Source organism: Squalius cephalus (assembly GCF_949319135.1).
Source record: "Squalius cephalus genome assembly, chromosome: 24".
NCBI classification, from domain to species: domain Eukaryota; kingdom Metazoa; phylum Chordata; class Actinopteri; order Cypriniformes; family Leuciscidae; genus Squalius; species Squalius cephalus.
Window position 1 is genome coordinate 16074074 of NC_137145.1, and position 14122 is coordinate 16088195.

The following is a 14122-nucleotide window of genomic DNA, read 5'->3' on the forward strand; positions in this document are numbered from 1 at the left end:
CACCTTACATGTTCATGTTGATATAAATTGTTTCATATAACACAATTATAACAAGCAGGATGTAATATAACATGAAGTGATGTGTTTGGTACCTTGAGTTTGGTCAGGTGCTTGATGACAGGAGATTTGTCCACTTTCGGAGAGAGGTATAGTTCCCATTTGCCAAACTCTTTCTGCGTGAACGGGTGAGACTGTTTTTCCCAGGAGTCTGAAGGAAAACATATTTAATTATTAATTGACACTGACCTATTTTTAGTAATTTGACATTATGCTTTTGAAATAAGGCATTTTGATGCTTTACTGGAGCTGTCTTTCCAACAGGAAAAGCTATGGAGCTAACTGGAATAGGATTTGCGACTGGGACTTCAGAATCCAATATGGCTGCTCAGTGTATAAACCGCAGTGAAACAGTAGTAAAATTATTGTTTATTAGCAATTCTGTCTCAAACTCAGTGGTGCACACAGAACTATCCAACCTCAATTTTTGGACGTGACACTTTGAAATTATCTGTGCAAAATACCACTTTTATATGATGTGTTTGTATTCCAAAAGAGCAAGCACAACAAAGGTTTTCCTGGATGTGTCCATCTTAGTTTTCTGATCTGTGTGAAGAGGTAAATGGAACACACTATTAGGCATATTTTCCTGTCTATGTAAACAGTATAACTTGCAAAACTACCCACATTGCACCTGGGTCAATATTATGGCAAACTTCAGATGTGTTTCCACAGGGCTCTTGTTAAGTGCCTTCTTTTGTAGAATTCTTTCATACAGGTGTTATGAAGAGCTCTTGATATGGTTGACTAGTGCACCTTTACTCTGTTCTTGAAATCCATAGCTCCTCAAAGTGATTGTTGGCCTTTTTGTGATTGGTCTTACATGTTTTTTAACATTAACATGTTTCTTTCTTGATGCAAACTTTTCCAGGAAGTATCTGGACAAGTAACTTGAACTCTTAGATAGTGTGCACTTTTCTTAATTTTTGCATTTTCAGGAAGTTGTTAAACTAAATTGCTAAAATATTAGTAATATAGCTAGCATAATGTACTGTAATGAAATATTAGCTTGGAATTGCTAACTAGGCAAACCTTGACCTCTTGAATGACACCACTCCAAACACAGGAACCCATTTCAAATTGAATATATCACATGATTGAAATGTCACATGATACAGCCAAGATATAGACTTACAAAATAAAAGTCAAATAAATGTTCAGACAGTGCCTGCACCTGTACAAAGGAAACATTAAATATTACAATTGTTCACAGACATGTGAATATTGTCATGTAATATGTACGAGTTTATTGATGAATTTGGGACCGCATACTAGCTAGCAAACTACTCTTACTACTTTTACCATAGCTTTCTATAGTAAAAGTAGTATATGCTAGTATGCAATCTGTGCTTGGTCCATGTCCATCTTAGTAAGGCCACCAGTTACCAACATTTTTGCTGGCTTTTCTACTTTTTTTTCTTCAAATATAGCAAATGCTAGTCCAAACTAAATACTTGTGTTAATAGCATATTATACAATTAACTTAAGAATACATTTTCAGTGCTTACACTGATTATTACATTTCAATGCAGGATTACAGATTCAGTGAAAACTGGCTAAGAATCTGGAGGCACAGTATATTTACATGCCCCTTAAAAGCAACTCTTCATCCATGGCTTCAACAGCTGAACAAATGTTCAGACTAGCGAAAATGCAGAGCGCTGTACAGCAGCTGACTTTACCAACTCCCTCAGACTGTTCATTCAGTTTCTGGGAAAAAAGCCACGCAAGACTGTGTGACCCCTCTCAAAGCACAGAAAAGAGACACTGATTTGTTGTGGATAATTTCTGTCGTTCTGCCCTGTACGCCTCTGTGTATCTCTTTTCACATTACATACTCTAATGGAGAGCAGAAAGAGAATATAAATAAATAAATCAATAAAGGACCAGCGCCAGTGCAATATGCCTACCCACCTGCAGCCCCCCGACGCAGATCAAGACCGGCTCCCCCAGACCCAAATTTCTCTCTCTTTTCTCTTTCAAACCCTGCATTCCCACTGTGAAATTGAAACCATATAATATGAGCCATGTCAAAACGCAATCTCACGCCAAATTGGAAGTTGGGATTTCCTATGACACCGCCTCTGGGTCTCAGAGAGAGATAATTACAAAAAGGCAGAGGGATAAATAGAAAAGGGAAGGATGCGATAAAGGTGGGGGATGGTCAGGGAGGAAAGGGGCCGCTGGTCATACGGTTATAAGTAGTGTCACAGAGAGAGGGGAGACAACATTTTGCTGCGATCTAGAATTGTAGTAAACAACTTCTTTCCCCAGAGGGAAGGATGTGCCCTTTTCACCCGGCTGTATGGATTCACTAACTCCAAGAAAGGTGTGTACGTATCCATAACACTCACACACACACACACTCCATGTACTCACTGATGGAGTAAATCTGAACTATGTGTTTGTACTTTAAAGCAGTTCTCTTAGTTTACATTATGTATTTACTGGCAAAAAGTACCATGATATGTATTTTTTGCACATTGTACTATTATATTATCATGTATTAGCCTAATTCATAATCATAATACTATCCCATGCTTTTATTTGAAGTACCTTGGTAAGGCAATTGTTCATGATTCATGATCAATGTCATGATACATATCAAAGTATATATATATATAATACAATGGTACATCCACAGACTTTTTTTTTTAAAGGAAAGAGTGTGTAAGTATGAATATATTATATATATTCCTGCATCTGCGAGAAATAATAGAGGAAACAATACAGAGAAATAAAGCTGCAAGATCTAAAGATGCATTTATGATATATAAAGTCCTAATTATGAAAAATAAAATCAACAGATAAAGTCGCAGTTGCAAAGAAACAAGTTTAGTGCAGCAGATTAATGGCATATTTCGAGAGAATCGTTCAAATTGGTATAGAAGCATGAAATTTGGCACAGATACTCTCTAAGGGTCACTCTATGGGAAAAAGGCGTTGGCCATCCAAAAATTCAACATGGCGGCCATTTTTTCAAGATGGCCGCTATTTCTGTCAAATGCTCATTATGTCAATCGTTCAAACAGTGATGTAGGCATAACATTTTGTAAAAATACTCTCTTAAGAATGTTTTTTTTGGAAAACGGTGCTTGTCCCTCAAAAATTCAAGATGGTAACCATTTTTCAAGATGGCTGCCATTTTTCAAGATGGCCGCCATTTTTCTTGAATCCTCAATTTTTGTTTTTCAAATGGTGATGCTATCATGAAATTTGGTACAAATATTCTTAAAGGAACATTATCATGGAAAAAGATGTGTGCCACTCAAAAATTCAAGATAGCGACCATTTTCAAGATGGCCACCATTTCTGTCAGAGCTCAATTTAATGTGTTAAGGAAGGTTTTGTTTAATAGAGTGAACGTCACTACACAACCAGGGCACACTGGTGACTTCACTGCTGTGGAACTCAGAATGTGATTCAGTGTCAGCTGATCTAGTTTTACTTTCACTGTAGTTCTTGACTAGTAGTAATAGTATAGCTAAGTTTAGTGCCCCAAATGCTTTCTAACAGCCCCTCATCAATTAGCTAGTAATAGATGTATTTAGATAGCCGCACCTGAATTGACAGGTTGTGCCAGCGTGGGAGAGCCGAGCCAAGGGTAAGCGGGGCAGTACATGACTTGTTCATGTATGCTTACCTGGAAGGTGTACAGATCACACGGGACTTAAATGACACTGGATGAATGATCGGGCTAGGTGTAGGTGACCCGTACCTAGTTGTATCCCATACCTGAATGTGTACTATGTCTATGATTGAGGTGGTAAAAGGATAACCCCTCGGCCTTAATCAGACAACAAACCTCCAAAATGGCAAATGAAAATCCCATGTCAGCCAAGAGGCCAACTGATTGGATGAAATGTTGTATTTGTCAGACAGACACAAAGGAACCCCTACAATCACCACCTACCCATCATGTTTCTCAACATGATGGCTATAAAATGATTGCCACTAACATTCCACTCTTTCACAAGATGAACAAAATGCCAATGACCCTGGACCTGGAATGACTGGATGAAGGTGGTGGTATAGAAGCTACTTTGAGAAGTAACCAAGCAAAGTATCACTACAATTGTCAACTTTGGTTCAACAACACAAAGTTACTTCGTGCCCAGAAGCAACAATCCGATGCTCAATGTAGTGAGACAGATGAAGGCCAAACAAAGCATCGCAGAACCATGATGCAGAAAAGTCTAGATGATCAGGTTTGCTTTTTTTGTGATAACATATCTCCTTAATCTGACCTACATCAGGTAATGACACTGCAACTGAATGACAGACTACATGAATGTGCACAAACACTAAATGATGCTAAATTATTGTCTCAACTAAGTGGTGCTGATGCCATTGCGCAGGAGCTGAAATACCATCATTTGTGTCTCATTCATCTTTACAGCAGAGAGAAACTCCACCTCAGAAGGCTTGAGAAAGAGTCACAGAGTGAAACGATTCAACCAGCCATCTTTCTTATGGCTCTTTCTGAACTGGTCACCTATATTGTTGAAACCAGTCTTAATTCTGATGGTCCTTCCACCTTCCCTCTCGCAGATACAGTGGGGAGAACAAGTATTTGATACACTGCTGATTTTGCAGGTTTTCCCACTTACAAAGCATGTAGTCTGTAATTTTTATCATAGGTACTCTTCAACTGTGAGTGACAGAATCTAAAGCAAAAATCCAGAAAATCACATTGTATGATTTTTAAGTAATTAATTTGCATTTTATTGTAAGACATAAGTATTTGATACATCAGATAAGCAGAACTTAATATTTGGTACAGAAACCTTTGTTTGCAATTACAGAGATCATACGCCAACTAAGCCACTCCTTAGTTGCCCTGGCTGTGTGTTTCGGGTCATTGTCCTGCTGGAAGACCCAGGCACGACCCATCTTCAATGCTCTTACTAAGGGAAGGAGGTTGTTGGCCAAGATCTCGCAATACATCCTCCCCTCAATACTGTGCAGTCGGCCTGTCCCCTTTGCAGAAAAGCATCCCCAAAGAATGATGTTTCCACCTCCATGCTTCACGGTTGGGATGGTGTTCTTGGGGTTGTACTCATCCTTCTTCTTCCTCCAAACACGGCGAGTGGAGTTTAGACCAAAATCAGACCACATGACCTTCTCCCATTCCTCCTCCGGATCATCCAGATGGTCATTGGCAAACTTCAGACGGGCCTGGACATGCTTCGGCTTGAGCAGGGGGACCTTGCGTGCACTGCAGGATTTTAATCCATGACGGCGTAGTGTGTTACTAATGGTTTTCTTTGAGACTGTCATCCCTGCTCTCTTCAGGTCATTGACCAGGTTCTGCCGTGTAGTTTTGGGCTGATCCCTCACCTTCCTCATGATCATTGATGCCCCACGAGGTGAGATCTTGCATGGTGCCCCAGATGGAGGGAGATTGACCGTCATCTTGAACTTCTTCCATTTTCTAATAATTGCGCCAACAGTTGTTGCCTTCTCACCAAGCTGCTTGCCTATTGTCCTGTAGCCCATCCCAGCCTTAAGCAGGTCTACAATTTTATCCCTGATGTCCTTACAAAGCTCTCTGGTCTTGGCCATTGTGGAGAGGTTAGAGTCTGTTTGATTGAGTGTGTGTACAGGTATACAGGTAACGAGTTCAAACAGGTGCCGTTAATACAGGTAATGAGTGGAGAACCAGAGGGTATTCTTAAAGAAAAACTAACAGGTCTGTGAGAGTCGGAATTATTACTGGTTGGTAGGTGATCAAATACTTATGTCATGCAATAAAATGCAAATTAATTATTTAAAAATCATACAATGTGATTTTCTGGATTTCCGTCTCTCACAGTTGAAGTGTACCTATGATAAAAATTACAGACCTCTACATGCTTTTTAAGCAGGAAAACCTTCAAAATCAGCAGTGTATCCAATACTTGTTCTCCCCACTGTATGTGCAACCTGTACCAGCAGCGTATCCTTTTTTCTAACAGTGGCCCTTCCTCTCTGTGGACTACACCTTGCCGTGGTGGAGAGGCTTGTGTATAAACTCCATTGAACCTGAGAGCTAAGCCGGCGGGGATTTTATATCCCTGGCAAGTTTAACTAAGCTGGACAGGTCAAAGAAGAGGAGGCAGACAAAGCAGACATTATAACTATTTGACAGAAATGGTGGCCATCTTGAAAATGGTGGCCATCCTGAATTTTTGAGTGGCACATACCTTTTTCCAAAAGAGTGTTCCTTGAAGAGTATTTCTGCCTAATTGTATGCTTGCATCACCATTTTAACAATTTAAATAATTAAGGCGAGACACTACGGGTGAATAGGGTAAAAATTATAACTAGCAGATATCACCATGAAACTTTCTCAGTTGATTACCTACATTAAGATGAGAAAAAAATGTATTAAAAGTTTTCTGTAATTTAATGTTTAAATATGCAAATTAGACAATATCTAATTAAATATGCGCTAATTTGTATATATTAAAAAAAAAAAACGAAATCTGAGTATTGGATAAAGCCAGATTAAAAATTATTTTTTCATTGTGTTCACATATTAGATGGGGAAATTACAGAGGGATTTATGGATATCTACTTTTGTTATCCTGTAAATCAGAATATACTGTCAATAGCCTTAAAAAATGATTTTCGCCATGTTTTTTGGAATAAAATGTTATATAAATCAGGCTAGGAATAATATATTTACAGATCCCTCTGTTAATGTCTTCATAATATAACTAGGTACAAGACTGGAAAGATTGGTGTAATTAGGTGCTACTGAAGTGGAGATTTCAGACTTGGAGTATGAGAGAAAGGTCATTTTGAGAAAACGGGCTTTAAAGATTTATCATCAGCCAATGAGATTGCGCATTCAGCCCTTTTACTTTCACGATTGGTTGCTGATAAAAAGGAAATGACCATATTTGGATCCGACAGCATTGTACAGTGAAGAGAGAGCTTTCCAGCGGTGCCTGTGATGACAGAGAGCAGACAGAGATCGCGGATCGGCGGGAGGATTTACAACGACAACTTTTGTTGAATTTACGCGAAATCTACAAACGCAAACAGACAAAGTGTAGTAAAATAAGGACCTAAATGTGTATTTCGGACTTTTTTTTCAGCACAGTCTGAAAGAAGACATGTTATTGAAGACAAATATCCAAAAATCTCAAAATTGACCAGTAAAAAAAAAAAACAATGTTTTTGCCTGCCATGTCTCACCTTAATATTCGACAGGAACAGTGGCCATCTTTAAAAATGGCGGCCATCTTGAATTTTTGAGGGACAAGCATCTTTTTCTATTAACATGTCCTTTAGAGAGTATATTTGTATAAAATGTTATGCTTGGATCACTGTTTGAATAATTTATATAATAAGCATTGAATAGCAATGGCGGCCATTTTGAAAAATGGCCGCCATATTGAATTTTTGAGTGGCCAACGCCTTTTTCCAAAATAGTGGCCCTTAGAGAGTATCTGTGCCAAATTTCATGCTTCTATACCAAAGTGAACGATTTTTTTACTAATCTGCTGCACTAGTTGTGACTGTGTGATATAAAGCCACATTTATGAGAAATTATTAAAAGAAAAAATTAGCAATTAAAAAAATGTATTGCACAAAATACAATCAAAATTTGTAAAGCCACAACTGTAAAATTAAATTATTAATTTAAAATAGAATTACAATTAAATGAAACAAAGCTGGATTTGTACAAAATAAAGTGGATTTTTTAGAAGAATTAGATAAATTCAGTTATGAGAAATAAAATCTGATTTGTGAGATATAGGGCCCTATTTTAACGATCTGAAACGCAAGTGTCAAAGCGCAAAGCGCAAGTAACTTTGTGGGCGGGTCTCGGCGCTGTTGCTATTTTCCCGGCGGGATAAATGACTCTTGCGCCCGGCGCAAATCTAAAAGGGGTTGGTCTGAAGTAGCTTCATTATTCATAGGTGTGGTTTGGGCGTAACGTGAAATAAACCAATCAGAGCATCATCTCACATTCCCTTTAAGAGCAGACGCGCTTTTTCCTTGGCGTATTGCTATTATAACGGCGGATTTGCCAGGCGCGCACAAGGAGCGGTTCACAGCCGAGGAGAGCAACGCTCTCGTCACGGCCGTAAAAGTAGGAATGAAATAGGAATGAAACATGCGTCGGTGTACAAAGTCAATTGCGCTGGGTGCAAGATAGGGCCCTTAAAGTCAGAATTAAGTTACACTTTATTTCGACAGTCCACTTTAGACATTCTAACTATAAGTACATTTGCAACTACATGTCAACTATCTATTATTAATTTGCAAGTGTTTGTCAAGTGTCAGCAGATATTAAGCAGACAGTCTACTAATGAGAGTCAGTTGACATGTAGTTGCAAAGTTACTTGCATCGAAAATAAAGTGTTACCCAGAATTATCAGTGTATGTTTCAGTGATGGAATTCAGCATTCATGCACAGCTCACTGCAAATAAATATAATCATAACCAAAAGTAGTTGAAACATAACCACATGGTCCATTCTCATTAACCATCTACACAGTCCTTTCTAAATAAAAAAGGAATAATATCTCAATCACAAAGTCCTTGTCTGACCAATGGACTGCCAAACTATCGATCAGGTGCTGGAATGAGTCAATAACACAACTTAATGAGGAAGCTGCTGAGATACAAAGACAACACTGTGAAAAGAACCATGAACTAGCTAATCATTCACTCCTTATCATCAATTATCATTTTAATAGGTGCTTCAGGCTTTGAGATCAATATTCTCTCCAAGGCATGTAAGCAGTATATTAAGAGAAGGCTTTGAGGTAGGATCTGTGTCAATATGCATCATGTCTTCCAGCTATAATCCATAATTGCTGAAACACCATAAGTGGAGCTCCAGGAATAAGCTTCATGTTTGTGAGCACATGCACATGAAGTATAGATATGTATAGGAATGAGAAGCAAAATCAAGTATAGAAGAGTTGGGAGTTTTTAAAGGTCATACTCTAAGGACCTGGTTTCCTCGTAACAGCCCGCGGATCACAACACAACTCTCAATTAGAAGAAGTCTGAAGCTGGCCAGAGGCAATAAGACATCTGCTGCATTTTTCTAGTTGCACTCTCATTCCCTGAGGACTTCCGATTAAGCACAGAGACGAGCAGTTTTGGGAGAGAGGAGTGAAAAGAGCGCATTGGGACGCGGCCCACTGATGTTTGGACTATTGAGAGTCAGATCAAACACTGAGTATGATAGTTAGCAATCACTGAGCAGATAGACACTATTTGATCTATTTTGTGTTGTAAATCCTTTACCTAATTTGTTGTTCCCAGTCAAAAATGATTGGCCTTTTAAATTGCTTGAAAATCTCTCATTATGCTATATTATCACCAAATATTGGATTCAATCTTTTTGTCAACTTGATTTCTTTTAATTAACACAGGTTTTGCATTTCTTTTTGGAAGGGATTGGTCATTGGCCTCATTGATCTGAGCTTATGCACTTCATTGCTTCAGTGAAAAGAGGTTACTCAAATAAGGTGCATAAACTCAAATCATTGTTGATGAAAAGATTAAATCCAATATTTGGACTTAAAGCATAACAAGAAATTTACAAGCGTTTTTTGTAGGTCGGTTATATTTGATCGGGAACACCACAAGTGTCAGGTGAAAGTGTCAGAGTTAAACTAGAGAAGCAGATCAGGTATTTTTTTCTTCTTTTTTTTGGTGAATGAATCATTCAGACTGGTTGTGTGAATCACATGTGACAAGCAGACCAAGATGTAAGTGATTATTCAGCTAGTCAGTGAGCAGCTGAACTTTAAAAATAGTTTGATTTGTGAATTCGAACCAGTTTTGTGAACCAAACAGAACAAATTTTAAGTCATTATTCTAATCTATCAGTGAGTGGAACTTGAGTATAATCAGTCCAATTAGTGAATGAGTCCTTCAGACTGGTTTTGTGATTTAGATGTGGCAAACAGCCATTATTAAATTAAATTATTATTAAATTGAATTCATTATTCACTTTGTCAGTTAGACTTGCGAGTTGTACGAGTCATTCAGACCGTTTTGTGAACCAGATCAACCAATTCAATGATTGACTCAAAAGAATGATTCATTCACAAAATTGAACATTGCTACTTCCTTCATTAACATGCATGATTTTTTTTTTTTTTTTGGGTTTGTAACAATATGAGGGTGAATAAATACAACATATACACAGTACAAATTTGTGTCTTTCTGTTTTATGTGTGTGAGCAGAAGCAATGAAAGCTTTCTTTTTTTATGAAAGACATTGTCACACCTTTCCGTCAGCCAAAGGTGAGAAGGTCGGAGGGAAGGACCAGACAGGAGAGCAGACACAGATCAGCTTTCAAACAGGAACTTTAAGATCTCTTCCTGACAACATGAACTGACACAAAGTAGTCCCTTTCCTTTTGGCCAACTCTTCTCAGGGACTACAGGCTGACTCAACTGACAGAATATGTGATCCGTGAGCTCAGAACAGGTATCAGATGTTCCCTCTCCTGCATTTGACAGCTAAGAGCTTCACTCTGAGATACAAGGACAGCAACGGGTCAAAACAGACGGAGGCTTAGCGGGAAGAAAAAAAGAATAAAAAACAACTTCAACTCAAAGTTTCCAACAACAACTACTGTACCCTCTCAGAGGGAAAAACTGAGCTCTGAGGCAGAGCACGAAGGATTCGTTGAGATGCTTCACTTGTGAGAAAACAGAGGCACAAGCGCAAGGTAAAGAAAACACAAACGGTAAAGAAAGACGCTCTCAGCAAAAGAAGGAGAATAAAATATTGAATGGTGAAAAGCAAGAATCCCGCCAAGATGCTAGCAGTGCTCCCTCAGCGTAGGGTTTATGTTGTGTGTTTGCGGTTTGTAGAAGCCGGGACAAATAGGAGTTATTACCGAACACTAAAAACTAAAACCAAAAGCATTTCATTTAAAAAAGGTACTTTTGTAAAACTCATACAGTGGTTAAAAAACAAACTGAAACAATGAACTACAACAACAACAAATATAATCAAAGAATCTGACGAAACACAAAAGACTAAATCACAGAAGACTAAAACAAAACTTAACTAAAACTGCGTGACAAAACTGAAATAAAATAATAATAGAAGAATCCTAATCATTAAGTAAATCACATGACTTGACCTGAAATGTGTCCAGGGTATTTGAAAATAGTATTACAAACAACAACGACAAAAACAAACTGAAATTGAAATCTCATTCAACTACTAACTGCAATCCTCTTGGTTAAACTTAATCTTTCTCCTTCAGTTCATTCACTGATGTTTTTTTTTTCATATAATATTTCTGTCCCTCTTCCTACACATTCTGCCGTTTCTTCTCTCTGACAGTTATTCAAGTAGCACTGAAGCAGAAAGCTTTGAACATCATACATCAAAGTTTCCTCATGCATGTTTCATGCCTAATGCACATACTGTATGACCAACCATCTGGATATGAAGATGGGAAAGACACTAAGAGGGAAATTCACTCAAATTAATAGTGCCCACAGTATTGTTTATGTCAGTGGTTTTCAATCGTGGTCCTGGGAGTCAACAACCACTCTGCACATTTTGTGTGTCTCTCTTATCTGATACACTCAGTTTCATGTAGGATACCTTGAGCATACCAATTTATTGTATTTAAAATTGCACACTCTAAAGTTTAATGATCTGGTTAAATTTAAGACCACACAATTAATCTATAAAGCAATAAATAAACAGTTGCCTGGAAACATACAACAACTATTCACAGATAGGGTTGGGGGTTATAACTTGAGAGGGGATTTAAATTTGAGACAACATAGGACTCGGACAAAGCTCAAAAGTATGTGTATTTCTATTTGTGGGGTGCTTTTGTGGAATGGTCTGAGCAATTCGATCAAACAAAGTGTTAACATGTTGCAATTTAAAAAAAGGTACAAAAGTTTTATTTTTGATAAGTACAGAAGTGATGAGGGTGAATGATAACTCTTAACTTGTAAAGCATGCTTGATAATGGTTTTTGTTTATGCTTCTTTATCTTTATCTTAATATTAAGATAAAGCATTATTTAATTTAGTAGTTTTTTTCTGTATTATCTTAAACTTTATGTTGGATTATCTTGTTCGATTGTGATTTGGTTTGGTTAGTTACTGGGGGTAGGTCCTGATAAGCCTAGGGCTTCTACCTATCCCTTTTCGAACAGTTTGATTATTATGCTAAAAAAAATTTTTGTTTTTCTTGCTTTTGTTTTATTTTATTGATGGATATTTCATGTGTTGCTGTCTTTTGTTTAATTTATTTTTTAATAAACCGAAATAAAGATTTCATTCATTCATTCATTCATTCATTCATTCATTCATTCATTCACTCAGTTCAGTTCAGTTCAGTTCAGTTCAGTTCATAGAGCACTCACCTATGAGCTGATGATCTAAATCAGCTGTGTTAAATAAGGGAGACATACAGAATAAAGTGTGCAGATTGGTGGGTCCCCAGGACCAGGATTGAAAACGTACTCGGTTACCTAACGTAACCTCGGTTCTCTCTAGAAGAGGGAACGAGTATTGCGTAAGTTAGCTTATGCTACGGGTAAAGTCATCTTTTCTCGAGATCTGAAGCCAAAAATGATCCTTAATTTTGTATTTATTGTCAACGCAGTGCGGCAGCCAGCAGACCATAGCAGGCTGTATCAGCGTGCTCATTGGCTGACCTGCGGCAACTGCAGCAGCCTAACGGTGAGTCCTGTGTGATGTCACGCCCAGCTCCACGCGTCACAGCCCGCCAGAATGGGTGTGGCTTAGCGTATATAAGGAAGGGCTCAACAGGCTGAACTCTGGTTTTCATTGACTGAAGCGAATAAGCTCGTGGCGCGAGCACGGCAGGTTACGCAATACTCGTTCCCTCTTCTAGAGAGAACCCAGGTTACGTTAGGTAACCGAGTACGTTCTCTTACGAGAGGTTCTCTCGTATTGCGTAAGTTAGCTTACGCGACGGGACCCCTTGTCAACGCCGTGCGCGCCGAGCATCCACTGCATGAGTCCCGGGGAAGCCCGGGGAGCACAACATGCGGGAACAGGCGGCCAGCAACGCGGGCCAGCACATGTAATAAGCACTTCATAGGAATACAGAGCGGCTCTGCCGGTCTATGTATAAACATGTGGAGAAAGGCAGCCAGCAGTGCGGGCCGGTACAACTACATTAGCACATCATAGGGAAAAAAAATAGAGCGGCTCCGCCGGTCTATGTATAGAGAGTATCACCCCCTTGTGCAGCTGTAAGGAGAATAGGCGGCCAGCAACGCGGGCCAGCACAAGTGCACAAGCATATGATAGGGAAATACAGAGCGGCTCCGCCGGTCTATGTATAGAGAATCTCATCCCTTAGTGCAGCTCAACCAGAAGAGCTAGTAGTACATGAGAGTAGCCTGCACATGACAACTGGGCAGAACATAAACATCACTTAGACTGATAAAAGTTTAGCCTGCAAGGCGGGAACTTCCAGGTTATAAAACCTCACGAATGTAGAGGGGGAGGCCCAGCCTGCCGCCATACAAATGTTGTGAATAGAAATCCCGCTGGACCAAGCCCACGATGAAGCCATGCCTCTCGTGGAATGGGCTCTGATGCCCATAGGGCACTGCAGGTGTTTGGACGCATAAGCTGCTGCGATAGCGTACACTATCCATCTGGATAGGCTATGTTTCGAGGCGGCGAGACCCTTGGTGCGCCCGCCAAACGAAACAAAGAGCTGCTCAGAACGCCTGAAGGCGGCGGAGCGCATGATGTAAACTCTCAGCGCCCTGACGGGGCATAGGAGGTTATTACTGTCCTCGCTATCGGATGCTGGCAGAGCCGATAGGGAGATGATCTGCGCCCTAAAGGGAGTGCCAATCGCCTTGGGGACGTAACCGTGTCTCGGTTTGATGATGACTTTAGAGTCATTTGGTCCAGACTCGAGACATGCGGGGCTAACAGATAGCATGTGTAGATCCCCCACAAGTTTTACTGAAGACAGAGCTATCAGAAAAACGGTCTTGAGCGAGAGGTATTTCAGGTCCACGGATTCTAACGGTTCAAAGGGAAACGCTTTCAGGGCCTCTAGGACCAAAGAAAGATC

At 39.4% G+C, this 14122-nt stretch overlaps 1 protein-coding gene across 1 annotated transcript in view; it reads right to left on the minus strand.

Annotated features, from left to right (window-relative positions):
- The window catches only part of gbe1a (glucan (1,4-alpha-), branching enzyme 1a), a 140865-nt gene that overhangs the window by 103590 nt on the left and 23153 nt on the right, over nucleotides 1-14122 (minus strand). The window contains exon 3 of the mRNA XM_079861623.1: nucleotides 93-208. Coding sequence (XP_079717749.1) covers nucleotides 93-208 — 116 coding nt within the window. The remainder of the gene's footprint in view (nucleotides 1-92; nucleotides 209-14122) is intronic.